The sequence below is a fragment of the Ochlerotatus camptorhynchus genome, unplaced genomic scaffold (assembly GCF_037179485.1).
Source record: "Ochlerotatus camptorhynchus isolate MF236.1 unplaced genomic scaffold, CSIRO-AGI_Acam_v1.1 ptg000096l, whole genome shotgun sequence".
Lineage (NCBI taxonomy): Eukaryota > Metazoa > Arthropoda > Insecta > Diptera > Culicidae > Ochlerotatus > Ochlerotatus camptorhynchus.
In genome coordinates this window covers 2,056,543-2,082,796 of record NW_027040586.1, presented here as the reverse complement: position 1 = coordinate 2,082,796, position 26,254 = coordinate 2,056,543, and the positions used below count along the sequence as shown (strand labels likewise).

Genomic DNA, 26,254 nt, shown 5'->3' with positions numbered 1-26,254 from the left:
GACTGTATTTGTAGTGTAGCCAGGAGCATTACGGTTTGTTTTTTTGCTCTCGACACCACTGGGTCCTGGGATTTCGTCTATTTGATCTACGATCATCTTGTCATCGCCAGTGCCTACGTGGGTCTTTTGAGATTCACCATCATCCCTTTGCCCTGGTCTTTCACTACCATCATGTAGATTTCTCTTCTGAAACTTTTTTCTTATGTTGGCATTTCCAAACTTGAAATCAAGGATGAATTTACTGTTTTTGATGGAGTTCAAGGATCCTCCGTCGACAGTGAAAACTAGTTCTACATGTTGGTTTTTTACGTTGCGCTGCAGTATCCCCCATCGTTTTGACTTTCTAGGAGAGTCAGAATTTCTTCATTTTTGTCCTCTGAACTCCAAGGGAAGAAACCAATGAGTATTTCAGGACGCGGGATTTCCTTTTCATTCACTGCTAACAGCTCTGCCCCTGACCAGGGAGTTACTGTAGAAATAATGCTTTTTAGCCAGTCTTCAGTTTCTTTATTCTGATCGATACTGGAACCTTCAATCCCAGCATCAGCACGCTATAGCGAGTTGCTGTCGGTCTGCTCAACAACGCTTGTCGCTCATCTACTTCATAGAATTTTTTAATTAGCGTTGGCCGATCATCCGAAATAAAAAGATATGCTTCGAAACTGGCTATGACCGAAATTTCTCCGGCTAAGGCATAAGCTCTGAGAGATCTATCAGCGCGTTTTTGAAGATTGAATACAGAACCACTGTAATTTGATTCACTCGACGACAATACAAGTCGTAGAAATCGGCTGGTGGTCACCACATCAAGGTTGCTCGATTCAAAGAAAATTATCGATTTGAGAAAATATTGCATGCCCCATATCATTTATACTAGCCACTGTTTGTTAGTATCTAATGCATTGAACAAGGCAGAAACACATACCCACCAGGCACCGCACAATGCTAGTCTACATCACCACCAGGCATCAGCCTATTAGCTTTGAATCGTCACAGCATCAATTGAACTTTTCCGGTTGCATAGTTATGACTTCATCGTTTGTCACACACTCTGGCGTAGATGGCAACATGACAACGTCACTGGATTTAGAATTGAATCGTTTCGTCAAGAGGAGTAGCAGCAAAAATGCGTTATCTCAACAGTCTGTGGTTCAAGCTCAATCAGTGATGATCCATCATAAAAGGAGCATTGGTGATCTATCTGTACAATATGTCATTTTTATTTTGGGATAGAGCTGTCGATGCGGAAACTACACCGACGGGATACTAATTTGATAGTATTGAAAGATGTCGCAGTGATTGAATGATTCTGAAAACAGTATTTCATACCTATATTTTAAAATCTGAATTGTGATTGGAAAAAGTGATGGAAGAATGAACAACTTCTGTGTCTGAAATATGCAAGGGGAAAATGATCATTGAAGTGTGACACCCAGAATAATTCCATGAAAAAATAAAACACCGACCGAAGGATCAGCTTCGCCGGTTGGAAAATTTTACCGACAGAGAACTTCAATCCTTATTGGTGATGAAATAAACATTTTTATCGGCAAGCAGATACACGGATAAGTATCCCTTTTTGCGAGGGATCAGTGGGTGGCTCACAATCAGCAAATAGGACGAAAAGCGTGCAACGAGAACGGAGCCATCACATCATCGACGAGCTGTAGGTACCTACGGTTCTTTCTCGACAGAAGAGCATTATTGGTGAAGCGAGAATGGACGACATTAAGGCAGCTCTGGCAGATGCTGATCCATTTAGCAGCTGGTGGCCGTTCGTCATTTCCGGCATCGTGTTTCTGATCAGCACAATCAGGTTGGTTGGGGTGGAATGGATCAATAAGAGGTTCTGTGACGATAGGAGTGCTGAGGAAATGGTGATCTGTTTTCCTTTTGGATATGATTGGAAAATACACCTAGGGACAAGAGGTCCGTTTGGTTGAAACTGCAAATTATTATTATTTATCTTTATTAGGGAGGCTTTCAGCCTTGGGCTGGTTCGCCTCCACCAAAACTGAAAATACTGTTTTCGAGATTAAGTTGGGTATTATTAAATATTTTTCCCGTTTATGGGCAAATGGTTGGATTGTTATAAGATTCCGAACAAGAAAGCTGATGTATGTTGAGACAATTGTCAACTTTAGATTGTTCTTATTTTATTAACAGTAAAATCGTATCTACTTAAAAAAATACCATTATAGTTGCTACTGTGTGTTTGACAGAGAACCACATTTGATTTGCATTGAAGATGCAGTACATATTTTTACTGATTTAATCTATTTGTGGACAATTTTTTCAATGTGATGGCTAAATTTAATATGGCCACAACAAATTCTAAACATGCTCAGTGATAGCCCTTTCCAAATAACAATTTTAGCGGCAGACCGGTTTATACAGGCAAACCATGGCTTATGCAGCTAATTTGAGTTTGTATAAACTGTTATGTAGCTAAAACTGTTTCTTGTGTTATGTTTTCTGTTCGAATAGTATGCAAACATTAGGATTTTTGGGTAGGATAATAGATATCTTGATTTAAATCAGCAAAGCATTTTAGATCCTCGAAAAACCAGATGGCTGGTTTCATGGAAAATCTTGGTCATTAAAACATTATTGTTATCAACTAAAGTGTCTCATGGTCAGATCGTGTTGATGACTATTTATTGATGATCAAGGTAATGTGTACAAAGGTATTCACTAGTATCAAGATAATTATATAGAGGTATTAGGAATACAACATCCTCCTCCTTCTAATAAGCAATTGAAATAAAGAACAAAGAGTACTTTAACTATATTATCAAAATTAAGTAACAAAGTCCGAATATTTAGCTGGCACTCTGATTTCTCTTTTTGGTCGACCTTCACACGTTGCCACATTTGTAGGCTGCTGACGTACCTCCTTACTTGTCGTGTTGGTTTCATCGTTGTAGTTGTAGCTCGTCGCAGAAGATGCTCCATCGTTGTCTTGCTCATCGCGTTGCTTACTGTAACTGTATCTCTCAAAGACACGGTTTGTTGAGCATTCTCGTGCACTTTGATCAGGATAACTCATCTCGCCTTTTACTGGAACATGAACATTTATACCTGGTTTTACGTGCATAGCTTTTCTACGATTTGTTCCGCCGTCTTGTGTTTGCACTTCACATGAGTTGTCCGGTAGCTTCCTAAGAAGAGTAGCCTTTTTCTCAATATGGCATCACATCTGGTCTGCGTTGCACAAATACATTGTCGCCAACTTGCAATTCTGGTAGTTCCTTGCATCGCTTGTCATAGCTTGCTTTAGTCACTTGTCTTTTCTCTGTAATTCTTTCCTTTACTGTTGCAGACTTCGGTGGTTGCAGTTTATTTGTGATCCGAGGAATTTCACTTCGTGTGTCGCTTGAAAAGAGACGTTGATTTGGACTGGATCCAATGGCATTAGGAGTGTTCCGATGTTGCAATAAGGCCTTCCAAAAATCAGTACCACTCTTCGAGCACTTGCGGTATAATTGCTTAATAGCTTTGATGGCTGATTCAGACTTACCATTTACTTGAGCTCAATCTCTTCCGAATTCACTCCAGTCCGCATTGTCAAACTGCGGACCATTGTCCGTAACAACAATCTCTGGTGTCCCATGCCTCGCAAAGTGACGCTTGCATACTTGGATAACCGGTTGTGTCTTAGTATCATTCAGAAAATCTACCTCGATAAATTCGGAAAAGCTGTCAGCCATCACCAACATAGAGACTTTCTTCCCATCTTTCTAGACTTCACCGAGGTCTATATTCACGCGTTGAAATGGAAAATCGGGAATCTGATGTGTGCTCTTGCTTGACTGGCGCTGAACGTCATACACACTTCACAATTCTGTACATAGTTCGTAATTTGATCTGCCATTCCAGGCCAATACAGCGATTCGCGTGCTGCCCGAATCGTGTAATCAACGCCCAAGTGTACTGTGTGAAGTTTTCCTATAAACTGCTATCGAAGGCTCCTTGGCACCAATATACGGTCTGACTTAAAAATTACACCTTGATACAGCGACAGTTCGCTCTTGATTGTATGATACCTGTGTAAATCATCGTGCAATTCTTCTCTCCTCTCGGGCCAACCATCCATCAAAGTACGTACAAGTTTGCCAAGTATGTGATCCGGTTTCGTACACCCAACCGATTGATGTAAGATTCGCTTACAATTATCTGGGATTCATCATCAGAGGATGTAAGTGGAGACCGCATGAACCAAGGATGCGATATAGGGGAATTTACGTATTCTCGGCAACCTAAGCAGCGATCTTCTTTCTATAGCCTTTTTCTCTATGGAACGCACACATACGCTGTATTGGTTTGTTTACAATCTTTTGCTGCCAGCTGCTCTAACAATTTCAGTCGAAAGAATTGTCAAAAACTGTTTTGAAACGCTTTTACAAAGCTCCAATCTTCTCTAGTGAGAGCGAGTATTGTCGGCAACCAGTTTTTCTTGGGCAACCGTTCCATTTGAACTGCATGTAAATCTGCTGTTCTATTATCGGCAGCTCGAAATCAGCTACAATTTGTAGTGCGTGTGTTTCATTTCAAGAAAACCCTGCTAGATTGCTTTTTCTCAGTGGTAAAAATATAGTCAAATTGAAGCTAAAAGCATAAAGAATCGTTTGCATGCATTCAGCAAAGTGTTTTCGTAAGAAAATCCAGTGAAAATAGTGTTTCGATTTGGGTTGCCGAAAATAGTCTGTCATGCCGAAGCCGTCATTTCCCCTACCTAGCTGCGTTCCAATGCAAGAAAATTGGAGACCGAAAAATGTAGAGTGTATTAGTGAGGTAAATTTATTGTGTCGAAAAAAAAAATAGGCATTTGGTTGCCGACTGGACACGAACAACGAACGTTGCGATTATCAGACCTGTGCTTTCTCCACTGCTCTCTCCATGCTCCTGAATATGGATAGCCTAAAAGCAAACATCAAGCGCTCATTTTCTTGCATACTCGGCTTCGTATGCTTTTTCTGCTGGAGAGATTCGAGGCAAGTGTGTGCGTCGTTCTACAATGTTCTACAATGTGCGTCGTTCTACAAGCTTACTGGTATAGTCGAAAGCGTAGATAGAACACGAAATGAAAAAGACAAAAAACCATTACGGAACTAACATTCATTGTAATAGAGGCATTCGAGGCAAGTGTGTGCGTCGTTCTACAATGTTCTACAACGTGCGTCGTTCTACAATCTTACTGGTATAGTCGAAATATCCACGCTAACACGAAATAAAAAAAAGACAAAAAACCATTACATCGCATGCATGATCAATTCCTAACATTCGTTGCGATGTTCATGAACAGAGGATGATAGGAAACGGAACTAACATTTATTGTAATAGATTTTTGGTTTGCGTGTAGCATTAGCAATTAGCTTGAACTGAACCGCTCATCCGACATGTTAATATGATGTTGATGTGCGCTATATCCGCAAAAGCTGCATCTACTTTTTCAATCGCCAACGTTTCAGATTCCAACTCATTGGACGACGAGCCCGTAGCCGTCCTGAATAATAGGTCAGCAATATGCATCTCCACACCTTTCTTGTACTTAACCGTGATATGGTAGCGTTGAAGTGTCATCCTCATGCGTTGCAGTCTCAACGGAGCTTCAGTGATCGGTTTCACGAATATGTTTTTCAATGGTTTGTGGTCTGACTCTACTATCACTTGACGTCCGGCCACGTACTGGTCACCCAACTAACATTTTCAGCTTTGTAAGCCAACTTTTCCAGCGTTGTGCTGTAAAGTAGCTGAAAAGAAGCTGCAGATACAGCTACAAGCAAAAGCTAGCAAAATAGTGTTGGAGAGCGTTTACTCAACTTTCTCACAACCATTATTCAATTTGTCAGTCGCACTGAATAACATCAGCCAATAAACTCTAATGTCACTTCTATACACACACTAATCAACTTTCCACTTGTAGCTGCAAAACAAAGTTAACAAAGTGAATATATTACTCATTTGATGGCTTCTACACAACCAACCACTCTTGCTGAATAACATTAACATCAAAAGTGCTTTGTCAACAACTAAACAACCTGTACTCAGCTTATAAACTATGTTAGAGCTACTTCGGAAGCATTTTCACAGTCAACTAGGTTTATTTTTAGTCGTGTGCAGTTTTACAGCTTTTACTCTGCTCTTTTATAACTAGTCGAGAAAAGTGATTCATATGCACTATTATAAAGCCTCTACTCAGCGATTTTGTTGTAGAAGGGAATGTTGATTTGTTTTCATAAGTTCAAAGTGTTGGCGTAGCACAGTTGGTAGTGTCAAGGTTTGCCAATGAGCTCGTCTCGAGTTCGATTCCAGGTTCCGGTGCAGGGTAAATACTTTGGTAATGATTTGTAACTAATTTCGATGAATTTGATTCTCACAGCAAAATAAACTCAATAAATTCCTTCATAAAAAAGCGTAAACAGTATTTAACCCGGCTTCAAGAGAAAGCTGTGTAGTGATTATTGGATAACCGGGAAAAGGTTGAATAAGCGCCTTTCAAGTTCACACACAACTAAACATCAGGATAACAGCTGTATAGAAGCGTTAATGGATATGCAATAAGAGCTTCTTCCGACCGTTCCAACAGCCATAAGTAGCTGACTAAGTTCGCCAGATTTGCTTGTATAGAGGTTGAGTAAAGGTTTCCTCATATCGTATAACGTTTGAATACAGTTTGAGACTGTATAAATGAAATGAGTAAAGCGTTTACATTGTGAAAATTGTTAGTTGGGCAACCAGCTTACACGCAAATACTATCGCTAAGCAGTCGCGTTCGATCGGTGCATAGTTGCTCTCCGTTTTCGTTAATGTTCGTGACGCGTATGCTACAGGTCGTCCTTCTTGTAACAGGGCGCAAACCACAGCAAACTTGCTTGCATCACACTGTATGGTCAACCTCTTTGAGGCATCATAGTACCGCAGCACTGGAACTTGAGTTACTAAGCACTTGATCTGCTGAAACGCTTTCTCTGCTTCATTTTTCCCACACAAATTCACTGTTACCTTTTGGTTAATCTGCGTAATGGAGCGCTGATGTCCGCTAACTTCGGTAAAAACTTTCCCAGGAATGTCATTAACTCCTTCTTATTCCTTGGTGTTGGTATATTCAGTACAGCTGAAATCTTAGCAGGATCTGGTTTCACTCCTTTTTTTTCGTCAACACATGACCAAAAAAGGGTACCGACGACAGTGCAATCTTCACTTTTCCACGGTTTACCTTCAAGCCTCGCTCTCTGAATCGCTGCAATGTTGCCCTCAGATTGCAATTATGGTCTAACATGGCTACGACATCATCTGCTAGCCACCTGACTCCTTCGAGCCCTGAAATAAGCTGCTGTTGAACTTTTTGGTATATTTCTAGAGCGCAGGAAACTCCAAACGGCATCCTCTTCCATCTGTATACTCCCGTTGGCGTCCAAAACGCAGTGAGATCCGCGCTCTGTTCATCCAACTTCAAATGCCAAAATCCAATCTTAGCATCCAATACCGAAAAAACTTTGGTCTTCGTAAAATCAGGCAGCATTTCCTCCACCGTCGGAATCTGATGGTTTGCACGTTTAATGGCTTGGTTTAGCTCTGAGGGATCCAGACACAGTCGAAGCTTGTTTCCTCTTTTCACCAATACCAAATTGCTGATCCACTCCATATGTTTGCTTACTGGTTCGACAATCTGCTTGCTTGTCAGTTCTTCAATTTTTGCTTTCAGGTCGGGCAAGTATGCCAACGGAATCCGACGCGGCTTCTGTTGCACTGCTGCAACGAAGGGATCGATTTCAACTTTAAAAGTTCCTTGGAATAATCCTTCGCCCTTGAAAACATCACAGTATTTACTTAAAAAATGTTCACATTCCTTTTGTAGAGTGCTGACGTTGTATATGTCCTGGATCTTGATGATTCCTAGATCGATTGCAGCTTTCGACGACAGCAGTGGTGGGCAGACGATGAACGGCAGCAGTATCAAAATAATTATATAAAGGTATTAGGAATACAACAATTATAACAGTATTTTTGTTTGAGAAGTAGAGAAAATTTGCAAGAACATTGCGAAGACCTTACCAAGTCTTTTGGAATATTTTGAAAACTTTACTTTAGGGTGGTTCAAAACATAGATTTTCCTCCACCCAACCCAGCTCAACCGATTCTTAATCAGGTCCTCACCGTTTTACCAAAAGTTGAACTCATTTAGTTGGTTGGTACTCTCATGCCCAGGGAAGTTGAGAAATTTTCAACTTGAAAAATGCTAGAAAATTGTTTCGCTTAGTTGTAGAATTTATCATCGCGTATACGCCCTTATGCATGCTCACTGTTGAGTTTATCTATAAAGCACAATCATATAGGTGCTTAACACATATCCAACGAATCACGACCAGGATATGAATATTCAAAGAAATTCTGGTTCTTTGACCCCCAAAGTGGCTCACTCAAAAACAGATTTCGGTGGAATCCACTCCGCTTTATTGAGCTTAGTACAGTTCATCTACCTAATCGAATTATGCTAATCGCGCTTCTGCATGACCGCACCCGAAAATAAAAACTTTTCCAGTTTCAGTTCTTTTCTCATTTTTTTTTCCTTTCTCGTTCTACTGCGTGTGTTTCCGCAGGATGTACATGGGCGGTCAGGTTTGTCCCAACACGAATTTGGTCCGAGACCAGGTGATTATCGTAACCGGAGCCAGCGGCGGCATCGGGAAGGAACTTTGCAAAGAGTTGGTACGCCGGTCGGCCCACGTCATCATGGCATGCCGGGATCTGGAGAAAGGCGACCAAGCACGCCAATCAATCATCCGTGAAATTCCGGGTGCCTCGTTGGAGCTGGTCTCGCTGGATTTACGGTCGTTCGACTGTGTGCGACGGTTCGTGCGAGAGGTTGAATCGCAGCACGGACAGGTTGACGTGCTTATCAACAACGCCGGCATCATATTTCATCCCGAAGGGAGCACCACCGATGGATTCGAATTGCATTTGCAGTGTAATTATTTAGGTATTGGTTGGGATGGTTTGGTAACTGTTTGAATCGTGTGACTGATGGAAATTGCATTCAATTACGAACCGGATATCGAACTGGATTGAATCGTGTCTAATTGTGTATCTTATGTGAGAGATTTTTGTCTCGGAAGTTGTCGGCAGAAAAGCCGCTGCAAAGCCGATTATATTCTCTGTATTAGACATTTGAATCATTTGCTTGAGGAACTGCATCGGATGGACTTATGTGGTTTGTCTAACAAATGTATGATTTGTCCTCCGTGAAGTAACCTGGTTTTGTCTTGGACCTCATATAAAAAGACTTGACACATAAAAAACATGGAAAATCTGAAGAAAAAAATGAATGCTCAGAATCACACTGGCCACATCCGGACATGTTTCGAGTACCCCGGCGAAGTAACTAGTTTCTGACTTGGACCAAAATCCATTATGTGACACCTCATATCACAGGATAATTTGAAAATATGTTCAATTGTACACTTAAAATAATCCTCACACCAATGCTACGTGAAAACACACATAGATTTTTTCCATCGCATTTTTCACGTAAGATTTACGTTATTCTCATATGGAAGTACTCAATTCAGTGAGCTTCATCGTCACTGGATTATCACGTAGAAGTTACGTGATTCCTCCGATAAAATGCATAGTGATTCCAACTGATTATTTAATTCCGATTCGATTTAAATAAAATTTATTCTTTATTTCTTAATAGACATACATAAATAGACAAAAAAAAAAAAACACATTGGCATTCAACATATAATGAAATAAAATTCGAAGGAGACAAGAACACTAACAAAAATGCATCGGCTTAAAACTTCCACTTGACTTGAAGCTCGATTTAAAGTTCATACATGATGGTCCTTGTCGTCATACTAAAAAAGGAACAAACTAAATTAATCTCCTTTAATTAATTATACTTACAACTCGAAATTGTCTCAGTAAAGACCAAACCAATCTGGATTTTAAATGGCATGTAAACATGCACAATGAACTAGCGCCATATTGTATAGCACTATGAGTGAATCACTCATTTATTTTTTCAGACGTGAAAATCACTTAGGGTTTACGTGAAACGAATCTGTGTATGTGTAATTCACGTGAATGTCATTAAAAAATCTGACGATTTCGAAAGGAGTTTCGGTTCATATATAAGTGGTATCATCATAGAGGTAACTCTAAGACTAGACTTCGGTCCCAAGCTAATCGATTCACCCCTCGAAACATAGGAAAAACCAATAACCCCTCATTTTACCTGTCAAACTTTCATAGCGAATCAAAACAAACATTGCGTAGTACTAGAATTTCGACTAGAATGGGGTACGTTAATCGTTTGCTTGGGACCAATAGGCTAGTCAAGTAGTGAGCCAATTTAAAATCGTTAGTTTCGTATTGATTGTTGGTATCATGTAGAGTTTACTTGGGCCACCTAAAATTAACAGCAAAGGAAAATTAGATACCCTACGTGATTTTTCACGTAACAACAACGTGTCGATTATTTTGAGTGCAGTCATTTCGAGAGCCACATCCGGTCGTTTTCCGGGTAAAATGCTACACGGCGAATGAGAACGACTCAAATTTGAGTTTAGTTCACTCATAATCGCCAAAAGTGCAGGAACTCAGCGATGAGCAAAATTTGTCCCATGGTTTCCTGTGGAAAACCTAAAAAATCTGCCGGAAAATGAGGAAATTGACGAAAATTTTATTCAGTCTCGGAGTAGTACCAATAGACTGAGTGAATCCAATCTTTACTCTTCTCAAATTCGGGAATTTTTCCCTGGAAAATCCTGGAAAAACCTGGGAAAACATGAGGCAAATTAACTCATCGCTGAGTTCCTGCACTTTTGGCGATTATGAGTGAACTAAACTCAAATTTGAGTCGTTCTCATTCGCCGTGTAACTTTTAATTGGCGCACACAACTGCACAATTTAAATCAAACGAGTGAGAGCAAGAGGGAAACAGATTACTGGACAAACAAACCGTCTATTCATCCATATGTGCTAGATGGAGAAAGGCATTTAAACGTTATAAAGGTCTATATTGAATGTATGGACGGACGTTGTTAAAAGCTGTTCTAAGCGAACTGTCAAAATTTTTCAGTGTTCTGGATTCAGTCGTCCCCACTTGTAGCAACCGGTGCGCAATGTGGGCGGAAGCGGAACGGAAACGGATAGTTTGACAGTTGTCACAAATGACAACAAGATGCCTAGCCGAAGTCGATTTGATTCTAATAGTTTTTAATCTGACAAGTAAGCTTACTCAGATCGGGCTTTTCCACTGCCACTGCCGTTCCGCTTCCGCTGTCATTGCGCTTGGGCCTTAACGATTATAAATTATAAAGTTTGACAGATAGAATGAAGGAACTTTCCTATGTTTTGAGGGGTGCATCGATTAGCATGGAACCAAAGATAGTACCAGAGCTGAGCCAAAAAGTTGAGCACGTTTCTTCGGGACCTTCTGGTCTGAGTTACCTCTATGCTTTTACCATAGAGGTAACTCAGACCAGAAAGTCCCGAAGAAACGTGCTCAACTTTTTGGCTCAGCTCTGGTACTCTCTTCGGTCCCAAGCTAATCGATGCACCCCTAAGGTCCGGACCAACAGGCAGCTTGCTGGTGTTAGAAGCAAAAATATTGTAAACATTGCAGAGCACTCAAGTACGGTGTCCAGCGGTGGCACGAGTTCTGGAGTTTAACATTTTTTCCTTAACATTTGATACTTTTTGCGATAACCATTTTGACGACACACAAAAACAAACTGGCAAGCGACAAAAATGTCATGACATTTCTAAACTGTTTTCTGCCAGCGACAGAACATTTTCGCACAATGAAGCAGACAAGACCGGCGGCGCGCGCGACATAAATTTATGTCGTGTAGAATTTTGCTGATTTCTGGCTAATTACTGCATTTATTTGATGTTTATTGCATGGAATTAAAAGATAAGAATGAAGACTGACCACTCATAAGCATTGATGTTAAAGTTATGCGTAAATAAGGGAGTTGATAATTTACTGTCACACGCAAGCCTGCAGCTAAAATTTCATTACAATAATCTGTTTGGAAAAATCAGGCTGCGAGATTTTATTTATTCTCTATCTCCGCTGTTCGCTTGGAATGTAGTTATAAACGGCCGCCCGTGTGCTGGCTGTTTTGTTTCACTCTGGACGATGGTTTTTCAAAAAATGTACTGTTGCCACCTCTGACGGTGTCACTCTACCATAACATTCCATACTGCGAACAGTGAGATTTACGTCACTGTCAACAGCTGTTTCGTGTAAAAGATAAGCAATGAAATACGAACACCACTAAACATTTCTAGATAGAGCTGGAATTAGGGCGTAACAGCCTTTGTAAACAATGACTTCTCTCGTGGATTTCTCGGAATTCAAGGCACGCCTACACAAAACAACATATCCATCGGGTAGGAGTAGCCTTTCTCTACTCGATGGTGATGTCGGTTTGCCAGGGAAAGCTATGGCTTCCGAGAAATCATCGAGAGAAGTCATTGTTTACAAAACCTGTTACGCCCTAATTCCAGCTCTATCCACTTCTATCTAGTCAAGATGACAGGTAAAAGCAAACCGTTTGAAAGGAAATTATGCACCGTGGACCCCCGGTAATGTGACCGTTTTTAATATGGACACTTTTTAATTTGAACCAAGCTAATCTGCACGCCGTGCAAACTAAAAATTGCTCAAACGTCATTCAAAATAGTAAAAAAGGCTACCAGAAACATGATTTTCTGATGCTGATAGGGTTACTACAAATGCAAATTAAATATGATCCCCGCTAATATGCATGAAGTGTTGTTCAGATTAGCGGGGGCCCACGGTATTCGCGCCGTCTGGTGAATGAATTGTGAACTGACCTGTTAACCATAACATAGGTTTATCACCCGCAAACCGACATGAATGACCATAGAAATTATCACGAAATTTCTGCTCAAAGCACACTACGCGGAAAACGTTTATCTAAGCCGTGAACACGAGTGCAAAATGTATTGATTGGTTCGTGTCTGATCTATTCTGGAGTTATTTTTACATTTGAATCGGCCGTTATAGATTTTCAAGCGAAAATTAAGTTTAAGTTTAATGTCGGTTTGTCGCTGGGTTTATTCCATCTGATCAACTTTGCCCAAGGAAGAAATCTAGGCGAGCTGTCATTTCACATGTGACTCTTGAAGAGACGTTTTGTGCTACAATTTGATGAAAAATTACATAGGGTAGAGAACTACTTCGGCCTAATCATCCATTTTGGGCCTATCGTGCAGAAAACATAAAATAATTCCATGATTTCTGAGTTAACAAGTCAATTATGAGTTTGGTACGATACTTTAGTTAATAAGGTACTAAACGAAGTCTATGAGAACGCGTGATATGAAGGTTTGCACCCATAATTTACAAAAAACAAAAGAAGCGCTCCGACCGAATAAATTTTTATCTTCTTCCGATAGGCCGAAGTGAATTCATTTGAGTTTCAATGGCGTTTCAATGCGTTAGGCCGAGTTTAGAATCCGTAGGCCGAGTTTGGCGTCAAGAAGCAGTGTTAGACTTTTGACAATATCTCAACGATTGGTTCCTCTTTATCAAATCTTACGGTGCGTACAGAAAGGTAAATAAATTTGGAAGCCATCAGTAATAATAACATTCCGTTTGGTGCTAAACTGCGCTAGATCAAGAAAGACTAAGTGCGGGTTGTGCTTAATAGGCTGAAAATGGGGTAGTTAACCTTAGACGCCATTTTGAAAAAATACAACTTCCAAAATGGCCGAGTTTTTGTAAAAATGTGACGGATTGCGCATAGTACACAATTATGCAAAGTTTTATGCAAATCGGAGAAGGTCAAGTTTTTCTGATGCGTCATTTGGCGTGGAACTGCTCTAAAATGTTTCAAAAAAAAAACATATGAATACTTGACTAACACAATTTATAACAAATTGCCCACAATTATCGCTTTTTAACTCATCAATTCCTGCAACCCGCGCTAACAACAATGACACAGCATATGTTTTCATGAGTGTAATTATTTCGCGCCACCAACGAAACGCTCAATTAATCACGATTATTTTCCTTTTTTTTTTTCTACATTTCGACTTTGTACCGAACCGTTGTACCCGGGCGTGCGAGAGCAATTTGTATCAATTTTACACTTCTCTGACTCTAAAAACCCACCAGCGTGTGTCCCGTTTCTGATGACTGTTTTTCAATGTTGTTTTGTCTCTGTTTTTTTTTTCCCGGGGATGTTTGGTCCATCTCGTTTTTTTTCTTATTTTTAGGACACTTTTTGCTAACTCAGTTGCTGTTGCCACTGCTCGAGAGGGCTCCGCAAGGACGGGTAATTAATGTGTCCGCCCATGGATACACGGCTGGCAAGATGAACATCGAGGATCCGTTGAACATTGGCAGCTGGGCGCCCGGATTCCACTCGAGAGATGCATTCTCGCACTCGAAACTGGCGATTGTGTTGGCCACCCGTGCCCTGGCCGGACGACTGAGAAAGGGTAAGAAGATTTATCGGCAAACTGATTGTGGCTTGATGCGCATATTTCTTGCTAGGATTTATGTACCGGGGGTCTTAATGGTCAGCTGCAGCATCCAAAGCTTTTTTTTGGAATGTGATGCGGTTTTCAGATTCCTTGCTTGAAGTAGGGTTATCAAGGGTAGATGTACCAGTAGGGTGCTTAATTTTGAAATAAAGTATTTGAACTCTTACAGGCCACACTCCAGTTTGATTTCTAACCTCATAATATGAGTCTACTCAAAACATGGTAGATATTGATAAAGGTTTAGAGATCGCACAAAAGTTTGTATGGGGATTACTAAAGAAGCAGTTTAAATATCTCTACATACTATCGCTAATAACTTACGTAACGGTCGGTTTGATAGCAATTCAAGAAAGATCAAAATGTGAAAAAAAAACTCACGATTTCATCACAAAACCACAACTACAGGCTTGTCATAATAACTACTAATAACAACATATTAATTTTTGACAGTATTCTGATTACTTGAGTAGTGAAATTCAAAAATTTCCCATAGCAATTCGCCATAATCTCCATAAAAACTTCAAACTTTGTATGCGACTTCTACACCTTCATCACCTCTACCATTTTTGGCAAAGGCTAATATTTTGGAGATATGAATCAAACTAGATGGTGGCCCATTAGATTATAATAACTTTTTTTTTCAAAATCAGGTACCCTATTACCACAAACGAAGTGACAGACGACTAACTGGCGAAGAAATCAATTAAAATAATGTGGTTCGCTGTAATAGAATTATCTTAGAAGCTTGTGCCATCAGCCACCAGATGGGCTAGTATTTTTTTTTATTTGAACATAGTTGATTTTGTGTGCAATATGCTCTTTGACAGTGTGCGAAGCTCGGTGCGAAGAGTGTATCATTTTGTCATTTTTTTATGCATTTCAGTTTAGAGTAGAGTGAAAGAGATAGAACCAAAACATTCTAGTAAATTTAGTGTTGCCATGTGGTACAATCCATTAGTAGTGTTGCCATGTGGTACAAGCCAGTAGTAGTGGTGTTGCCATGTGGTACACTGAAAAATTGCAATAGCAGGTGCGTCACCAAAGTTTTCGAGCCGCTCCGTCTGTCACTTCGTTTGTGCTATTACGCTATTACGTTCTCATTAGGGAATTCCCATGTTCCCAAAATTGGAAGTTCTAACTATTCTTTTTGTTCATTTGATCCTATCCGTTCGTTAAAAACTACCTGGGTGAATTTAATATCTGTACTTAAGAGCGATACATTAAGTCCAACATCAAAATGATAGCAAATCGAAATTAAATTTGGATGCCAACATCAAATTGAAAAAAAAAAAAAATATTTCAGCTTACGATTGACAAATATGAGATCAAATTTTGTCTTCATTTTGCTATTCTTTTGATCCACATCTAAGTTTCCTGTATTTTTTTGTTTCCAATAGTGTCTTTTTATCGAGGGGGCGACACATCTAAGTCTCAATTCTAGATGCTCAAAAAATCTCACACTAGCGAATCAATCTTCGAAAAATCATCTTTCATTTCCCGCATCTACTTGCATCGTGCTTCATCTTTTTGCAGGAAATCTTCAAAATCGACATAAATCTTCCTTTTATCTACTCAGCGTGCGCGCAGCTAGTCACAGCAAAACACAATCTTTTCTGCATCGTAGATAGAGTCGTCCCCCTCGCTTTTTACAGCAAATCAACAACTGGAAATGTTGTTGCGGTTTTGCGGTTTTGTTTTTGTTGCCTTTGAAGAACATCAAATTGCATACCGTAGACCCCCGTTAATCTGAACAACACTTCGTGCATTAACGGGTTTCATTTTTAATTTTAACTTTTAGTAACCCTATGACCATCAGAAAAGCGAGTTCCTGGTTGCCTTATTACAAATCTATAAATTAACAATATGGTCCACTTCCAGAATTCCCATATGTTTCTGAAAAGACGTAACAGTAATATCCTCACCCGGTGAGAAAGGTAACTAAATCTATTCGTGGCATTATTATTTAAGCGTGTAATCAATGCATAAATATACTGAAATAATAGGTGCGGCTGGCTTGCTTTCTCATGCATTCTTACATGCGTACCCTGATGTCATGACATTACACTAACGGGTGTTCAATAAAAAATGATTTTTTTTTCAGTCACATAACTAGTAAATTTTTTTTTCAATGAATTCAGTGCTAACATTTGAAAACGGCACAAAAGCCATTTGTAAACAAATGGTTTGTGGGCCCTTTACTCACTACTTGAAATACACCCACGCGACACAACAGCAACATCGGGTAGGGGAAATTTTCCCCTTCCTGACGATGCTATTGGTTTGCGTGGGCGTTCTTCGGGTAGCGAGTAAAGGGCCCACAAACCATTTGTTTACAAATGGCTTTTGCGCCGTTTTCAAATGTTAGCACTGAATTCAGTATTTTTTATTAAAAACATAATGTTTGTTCTTTAAAAAAAAACGTCAATGAATATTGGAGAAGGGGCCCTGGTCAGCCGTACGACGCAATTTAGTCGCGATGCTCTCACAAGAGCGCTGGACGGCACTGAAATCATTCTCATTTTTTATAGAACACCCGTTATGTTCATACTATAGTTGATATCGTTGATCGTTGCCAGATTGTTTTCAAGCTTATCGTTATCAAAGGTTTTCAAAAAATCGATATTTATCGATATTAACTTTTTTAATTAATTTTATATTTTTACTGTTTTCGAAGGCGAAAATTTAAACATTTGGACTAAGAAGTTAGGGGTATGCCTCTAAGATTTTTGAGGCTAAATAACCCAGTCCAAACCAATCCCAGATGAACTATCAATTTTCTAAGCTCACTCACAAGCCTTTCCAAGATCTTGCAAAAGCTTGTGGACGTTTGTGAAGGATGCACACACTTTGTAAAGGGATGTTTCGTATTGTGACTTGGACTGTTTTTCTATGGCTTGGAACATCTTAGACTCATACCCCTATTTAAGACCGACCTTTCCAGGAAAGTCAGAATATTTAAATTAGCTTCTGAAGAAAGCCGAAAAAACTTCCAGAGAAAAAATAAAGAAGCTCCTCTGGAGGAATTTAAGGAAAGTTCTAGGGAAATTCAAAGAAAATTTTAGAAAAAATCAGATGACATATCCAGAGCAAAAATGTTTATGAAATCGGAAGAATATTCCAGGAGTGGCCATTTCCAGGGAAAGCTAGAAAAAGCTTGAAAAAACCTTCCAATAGAAGTCGGAAAAAATCCTCCGAAAGAAGCTCATGGAGAAACGGAAGACGAAATAAACTTTTGGGAGAATTCGATGATACTTCCGGTAGAAGTTTAAAGGGATTTCCTGGAAGGGATGACAAAAGCTAGAAGGTTTTCGGAACAGTCTATATAAACTTCTAAGAGATGTTGGGATAAAAATTGAGAAAACAAGAGATTTTCAGGAGATGTTGAAAGAAATTTCTGGTGAAAATCGGTAGCATCTTTAAAGGAAAGTTAGCACAATATTCCGAGAATGATGAAAAAAAACTAGAGCGAGAACACGGAAGAACCTTTCGAGCGAAGAAACTATCGAGAAAAATCGAAATAACTTACCGGAAGAATTTGGAAAATATCGTACGGACTATGGTGGAAGAAAATTCCAAGGGAAAGTTTTATGAAACTTCTGAGAAAAGATATGTAATTGTATCGCGGTTAGTTTAGTTTTCGTATTTATGTTGGTAAAACAAATCAGGAAAATGTGTGTGTTGTATCTTTTCAACTCTCAGCTAGCCACCCTATTCGCAAGTAGCCACACCAAAGAAGTTCCGTTACCCACCATCTGATGCCAATGGCTTGGCAAAAGTCCATAGCTGCTGGATCAAATAAGTAGGTGATAGGGGAAATGGCTCTCATGTTGGCCTATGGATCTAAGATTGGGCCCATCGCTAAAAATCTGCTATTTATCAATTTTATCTAGATGAACGCATCATTGGGACGGTAATAATGGATATTTTTGGTCGCTATTGAAAATTTAGCCGATTGCTGAATTTATTTATGGACCCAAATTAGGAGCCGACACTACATCCATTCCCCTTATATATTATTAAATGTGTGCTGTAATGAATGTTCTGTGCTGTGGAAGGAGTAGACAACAAAAGGACAACCAGGACCCCGTAGTGTCCCATTACTTTACATACGGTTTGGTCAATCCCGAATAAGGACCGCAGAGCCGATTTCGTAATCCGGTACCCTAAACGAACGTCATCAACCACCGTTAGACTCGCCGTTAGATACCACAGAGACACTAGTCCATGTTCGTCGCCATCTTGGTTAGCCTTGAGCGTCGCAGAATAATGAGTAGTACGCGAACGACTCGGAAAACGGTGCAACTAATAGCGTCATAACGAAGCCGGAACCGAAGGAAAGGAAGGCGAAGACAGCAGCAAGTGTGGTAGCGGAACGAAGAAGGGGCCCCAACAGACAGTAGAATTGGCTGTTCATTAACTACGTAGCCAATTATCCACGGCCCATAAAATTTTAAAAATTGTGTATGGACAATTGTCTACGTAGGGAGAGGCTGGGGGGGGGCAAGAATAAAAAAAAAACTGTCTACGTAGTTAATGAACAGCTCCAAAGTGAAGAAAGCAGGTCAGATTAGCATAGGAAAGTGGGTGGAGAATACATGTACTTTGAAGTTTAAATGGCAGTCCGAGCATTCTCCTGATCCGCGGAATAGTAAGGGATAAGCGTGCAAACCTAGAGATTAGTGATCAAAAGCAGAGTCTCAATAGCCTCTGTGAAAAGAGTCACCCTTTGTGATACTCCCCTGTCATGTAGTGTAGGCCAGTCTGCCATTTATTACAGATTAAATAAACTTCAGAAAGTTAAAAAAAATATTCTGGTGGTCTTTTTTGGTGACCTTAAAGACACAAATATTTCCCGATTCGCAGGAATTACCGAGATGAACCATTATCTGTTTCTCGATTTCTGGGCAGCCAAACACGGCGAGGAAATGGAAACACTAGTCGAGTATCAAGCATAAGCGAGCATGCATTAAGTACGTCATGTAATTTTAGGGAAAACCAACTCCTCCTCCTCCCTCTTTTTGTCACGTTTTTCCCATACCTAATATATTCCCAACAAACAATTTGAGCTATTTAAAAGCTGAATAAGCTACTTTTTAGTTGAAGGAGCATATGTTTGGCTGAATAAGTCCTTATTCAGCTTTCAATGTTAGGTGGGTTGCTTGTCACACATTTTTAAACCCCGGTATCTGGAGGAGCCTTATCTGTATATCTGTATCTAGTTTGGCCATCCAGAAACTGCGCAAACGATCGACCCATTGCGTTTAAAAAAAAATAGGAAAGTGCGGTTTTAGAACAAATTGCAAATTAACTCAGTCGCTGTCCCATACAAAAATACAATCATGAATTAGACACATTAGAACACCTTTATGTAGTCACCTTGGTTTAAATCAGTGATGGCCAAAGTGTGGCCCACAGGACGCACGTATTGCTTGGATCTCTATAGCGCCCATTACATATGTCAATATATTGACAAACATCGTATTGTCAATTTTCCTTACAATATAATCAATATATAAATATTGACAACATTAATGACAATACACTAAAGCGTTTGTTACTCAGGTCAATATATTGACAAAAAATTGACATACTGACAATATTATTGAAAGATAATATTGATGACGATGGTTTGATGACGAGTATTGTTGAAAACTGATTTTCATTTCACTTTCTCAATATTCTTCCCCCACCCAAGAGGAGGGAGAACGTACGTCATTTAAACCGACTGACTCACAATGCACCTTCACGCATGCAGTGTTGGCATTTTGTTTAAATCTTCGTGTGTGATATAAAATGGATATCAAACTAAATAAAAAAAGTTTCCTTTTACAGTCGCCAATCACTACCCAGGCTTCGTCTATATCGATGTTCATTTTCTACAAAATCACAAGCATAATCATGTAATTTTGTTTTTTTTTTACTTTAAAATAAAATTAATACTATCTGCGTTTCACATGTAACGCAAATTCAATAATATATGCAAGTTTTTCCTTTAGGAATGTTTACCAAAACATCAGCATAATAGTTTATGTATGGGAAACTGCATACCATGAACGTGGGTTATTCAACACGAGTGGTAATTCCACGCAGTCGACAATCGAGTTGATTCAATTCCATTAATTTGTTATCATGTTGTCCTGTGTATTTTCTGTGTCCTGTCAAAAAATTACAACATTTGATATTGGCGTTGACGGAACCGTCGAGAAATCATATCTTCTAACAAACATTGACAGTTTCTTATTGGAACTTTCAGTGGAGTGAAAGGATAGTACCAACTAGAAATGCTCAGAGGGTGTGATAGGCGGAGAAAACAAAATACAATACGGCAGCAAGGATTTGTTCCTTAATTATCTTGCAACCCTTGCTAGAAGCTAGCATTTCAAATGACTTTTATTTTTGATTCGATTTACATGCAAAATAATAATTGATTGCATCGCAATATTTTGCACATTTCTTGGTGCCATTCATTAACCAACGAAGATCATTTTGTATTGTTTTTGGTTCCAAAACCTAGTTGAATTTGAGAAGCACACAAAACATAAAGGGGATTGAATTTCTGTTCGATTGCAATACTTTCAAATTTATTCTAAAAAGAATAAGAAATCCTCGGAAAAATTCTAATGGGAATGTTCGATTGGCTCAGATTTTGACAGTTTATTTGGCTCAAAACATTCTCTCCGCCCATCTCTTCCTCTGAGTATTTCTAGTACCAACCAATTCAACAATTTTGAAATTTATTACGAAATGGTACGGACCTATTTGAAACCGTTCAATGATAATGTGTCGATTTTATTGTTTTCTTACGAGTGATGGTAATTTGAAATTTACCGACTTTTTCAGTAGTTCAAAAACCGGGTAAAATTTTACCGACTCAGGTTATCCGAATTCAGTGTGTAGTTAGTATTTTCTACACTCAAAAAATAAATCACATTTCCAATGGAAAATATCCATTAGAATTTCACTTAACTTTCATGTGATCTCATAATTGGGAATCGCATCACAAAACCACATGAACCTTATGTGTCCAATGAAGTTTATGTGATTTGTCATATACAATTCATGTGATCGTATGAACGTTATTTGAATTTCAGATAAAAATCATTAATTTTGTTATTGGAAAAATATCATGTGCGTTCCCAATGGAAACTATATGAAAACTTTTTCAGTGCATAGGTCCAGTAAGGACGTTTCTCTTTTGACCCGCTGATCCATGTTTCTTGTGTGGGGAAATTAAGAAAGTAATATTGACTTTAATACATTGAGGTTAAAAGGCTTCAAACGTATTGCCATTGATGTTGTCAATATTCGTATATTGATGATATTGATAGAATTGACTGTTTTTTTTTGTCAATATATTCTGAGTATTGACAAAGTGAAATGAAAATCAGTTTTTCGTCAATACTTGTCATCAATCATCATCATCAATATCACCTTTTCAATAATATTGTCAGTATGTCAATTTATTGTCAATATATTGACATGTGTAATGGACGCTTATGATGCAACAACTTCAGCTTGAATTTATTTTGACGTAGGACTATGTCTTTGTTTTCTATATGGGGGACACTTTGCGAGTACGAAAAATGAGCATGTAACGAAAGGGTCAGGTTTAGAACGCATAGGTATATCTCCAAAGCATTAGTGTGAAATATGTCATGCAATATGCCATTCGACGGGGGCTTACTCCACCAATTTTGTGGCATATAGTACAAATAGTGCAAATAGTTAAACAACTAAGAAATTTAACTAAAATTTGTGCCATCCAAATTTCCTATACACTTGCTTACACCATAAGGTGAATTTCCTAACAAAAACATCACATAGAAAAACATCACATTACACTCAAACGAATCAAGCCGTTGCCGCATTCCCTTTCGAACTTCAGACGTGTTCGAAAGGCTCCAAAAGCAGCTTGCTGCCAAGGCTACCTGCAAGAGCGCTCTAGACAGAGTAGCAGTGATGAAGCCACACTGTCACTGTTTGGGTACAGTTGCTCATCGTGAGAAAGCATTGTGGACCACCGTCATCAAGCACGTTATCGTCATGTCGAAGCTCACCCAAGCTCAAACTAGCTCACCGTATCCGTGGAGGTCTCAGAATTCTTAAAAAATATGTTGCTGCAGTTTCGTTTTCATTTTCTTAGCAGAACATCACATTGAATACTAATTTTGTTATCAACATGAAAAGTGTACATTAAATTGAGTTTTCAGTTTGCTCTCACTGATAGCAGAATTATTTTTTAATTTGATGTCAAAGGAAGATTTCATACTCTCAATTTTGAATATTTTAACCGTTAAAACGACCAAAACGGCAGTAACCTGAGCAATCATTATTAGCTATATCACAACATCAAATTTAGTATTCAATTTGATCTCAGACTTTGCTCGGGTCCATTCGTCTACCTTCGTCAAGTTTTTCCTATATCTTTTAAAATGCTTGTCACATAATTCTAAACTCCCCTTTTCCTCTTACAGAAATGTAATAAATGGAGCGCCCCTTTTTATATATTATCTCAGATATAATTTTAGTGAGGATCCTTTTTCAGAAGAAAGGCGCAACAATGGCGGTTACAATCGCTGAACTTTTGAACGAACTACCCGTGCAAAGTCTGAGATCAATTGAAAACTAAATTTGATGAAGTGATGTCGCTGATAATGATTACTCAGGTTGCTGTCGTTTTGGTCGTTTTTAACGGTTAAAATATCAAAATTGAGCGCATAAAAATCTTCCCGTGACATCACATTGAAAACTAATTTTGCTCTCAGTGAGAGCAATCTGAAAACTCAACTTGATGAACATTTTTCCTGTTAATGGCAAAACGAGTATTCAATTTGATCTTCTACTAAGGCGATGAAAAAAATCTGCAACATCATATTTTGCGGAGCCGTAATGCGATGTAGGTATATTAATACTATTATTTATAACTAAAGTTAGAATTTGAAAAACAGGTTGGACGTAGACTTGGGACAAGGTTGCAACAACATATTTTTAAACAGCAAAATAAAAACAAATTTTTTTATCAAATTTGTCAATCGCGTAAACTGAAATCAAATTATGATGTCAATTTGATGTTGATATCAAAATTTGATTTCGATTTGCTATCATTTGAACTTTGCTCGGGTATGGCGTTTGGATTTCCTTCCACCCACTATCCAGTACGAGGAATCTAGCAAACCAACCATGCGCTTCCACCTTTTCCATTGACTTACCATTAACAAAGGCCACTAGACTTTTCTCTTCCGATATCCGAGTGATGCATGTGTCTTATATTATATCCTTTTTGGCAGCTAAATCAAAAATAACGGTTAATGCGTGCAGCCCAGGTCTGGTACGGAGTACCGACCACCTACGACATTCGCCAATCATGAGGGCGTTGTTTGCCCGAGCCATTACTTACCCGTGGATGTGGTTGTTCATGAAGAGTCCCTATCAGGGAGCCCAAACAATGGTACGGTTGGCAACGGATCCAGAACTGAGCAAAACCTCGGGGGAATTTTTCAAGTGAGTATGAAGCAGAATTCGAATTGGTTTTCAGCTTAATAATACATTCTGCTGTTTTATGTCGTTAGCGATTGCGTTCAAATCGACGTTTCCGAAATGGCCAAGGATGATTTGCTGGTGGAGAAATTGTACAAAGAGAGCTTGAGAGCGCTGAAGTTGGAGTGATGGGTTTCTTTTGTTCTATTAGCAGAAAAGAGTCCTGTTTACTAGAGTAAGCTTTTATAAGAATTTAATTTACGACAAAATAAATCATCGTTTCGAATCAACAATGCCCCAATCGCCAGAAGGGTCTGACCGGTCAAAAAGCGGTGACAGAGCAAATACATTTCGGTTTTGTGTTTCATTCTACGATCCAAATCATGCAGACAATGTCAACAAACTTAATAATGGTGACCGATTCCAAGGACGAATATAAGCTACCCGAACCGGGCATGTGAATTTTGTTCGCAGAAGACTGTAATCGAGATGGCGCGACGAGATGATAGAGAGTATGGTGGAATGCATCAAGGAATAGGGATCACAGAGCTGATTAATAATTGAATTGTCGACAAACAGATCAAAACGGAATTGAATTTTTACAGCGCTGTCGCTATCATTTTCGGATAGAAATGACACGATATTCTTTAACCTCATCTTTAACTAGGTTGCATATTGAAGATGAAAGCATTACCTAAATTGAGACTCTTTTTAATTTGTAGCCTAAGGGACTGAGTGTCGATGTCCGTCGGTTTATCGTGTACAACTTGAATTATTGATGGGTATTAGGCCACGGTGCACGGTCAAAATGATAGTCATAAAAATCGTCGGTAAGCGAATGAATAGAAAGGAAAATTTGATTTAAACTGTGTCAGAAAACAAATCAAGGAAAAAAAACATGGCAACACTACTACTCGATTGTACCAGAGACGATGTTAAATAAGATACGCGTGAAGGCTGAAACCAAAAGTTCCAATAGAACAGGCAAACGCGGTTCCAATGGAGCAATGTAAATAAATACGAGCATCTCACGAGAAAACGCGTTGGTAGTATTGAGATTGAAGTTGAAAATTATGTTTTTAGATTGAAATTGAAATGTAGCTGAAATATATTATATTAAATCAGTTTACAATCGACTTTCATCGAAACAACAATTCAATTATCAATATGGTAGATTACTTGCGCTACATAATCGAGAGTTTTCCATCACGCTTTGATCGGGAGGAAGCCGACAGAATTGAACCCACTTTTTATCTGACGACGCTGTCTTTGGAAAACCAAAAGAAACTGACATTTTGCAACGTTTTATTCGCTGTAAAAATACACCGGAAGAAGGTGTGCATTTTCAAATAATCACTAAAAAGTTTAAAAAGAATTAGTTTTACCGTGAGGCCGAAGCAGACGACATTAACTCAAATTAAAAGTCACTCGAAGAAGTAAACACAAAATTGCAGGTTGCCAAACCCTGCAGACAAAATAACTTAGTTGGCCGTGCAAGTAGATTTACTTCTATTCTCTCCACGCGTCTCTTATTAAACATCGTCTCTGGATTGTCAAATGTTCTAGATGAAACCATAATGTTTTTGTTCTATCCCTTTCACTCTAGTGAAAACTGAAATGCATAACAAAAGTTAAAGGTTGTGTTCTAAGCACAACCGCATTATTGACGAAGGACTACGAGATTGTTTTTGGTGCTCAATTGAGTATGAATTCATCTTTTTTTCTTTTTAATTTATTTATTTCTAAAATCAACAATCATTCAATTTCAAAAATTCAATATACAAATTTATGAAATTGGGTGAATATCAGTATCCTTCACGAAAAGAATTATTCACATTGAATGTATTAAGCAAACCACATAGATTTTTACCATTGTCATCCACTTATGAAAAGTATAAGGTTACTTATCCTCAAAAATATGTACAAGTCTTATGGATACAATGAATCGTGCTTAAATGAAAAGTATAAGGCTGGTTAATACTTTTTATGAACTTTGAAGCATAATAGTCATTGTTTTCGATATAGTATTGTTTATTCATTTGTTTGATTAGGCTCAAACGAATAAGCTCTCTGTAAAGCCGAGTATTCTTGGTCACTATACAATACATCTTAAAACTATAGTCAAAAGGTACAACACAATAAACAACAAACAATCTTCCGCTATTCAAAAAGCCTCTTCCATCAGAACTGGAGCTGCTTCCAGTGGTTTCATTGTAAGGCAGTTACGCCAACAGGAGTCAGAGCG

At 38.8% G+C, this 26,254-nt stretch overlaps 1 protein-coding gene across 1 annotated transcript; it reads left to right on the top strand.

The window, feature by feature from the left end:
* Nucleotides 1-1,130: 1,130 nt before the first annotated feature.
* Nucleotides 1,131-24,354, top strand: naz (nazgul). Its single transcript, XM_065218996.1, has 5 exons — nucleotides 1,131-1,816; nucleotides 8,604-8,983; nucleotides 14,263-14,487; nucleotides 23,820-24,033; nucleotides 24,102-24,354. Exons 1-5 carry the CDS (start codon nucleotides 1,719-1,721, stop codon nucleotides 24,196-24,198), a joined length of 1,014 nt encoding a protein of 337 aa, XP_065075068.1. The 5' UTR covers nucleotides 1,131-1,718; the 3' UTR covers nucleotides 24,199-24,354.
* The last annotated feature ends 1,900 nt before the right edge of the window (nucleotides 24,355-26,254 follow it).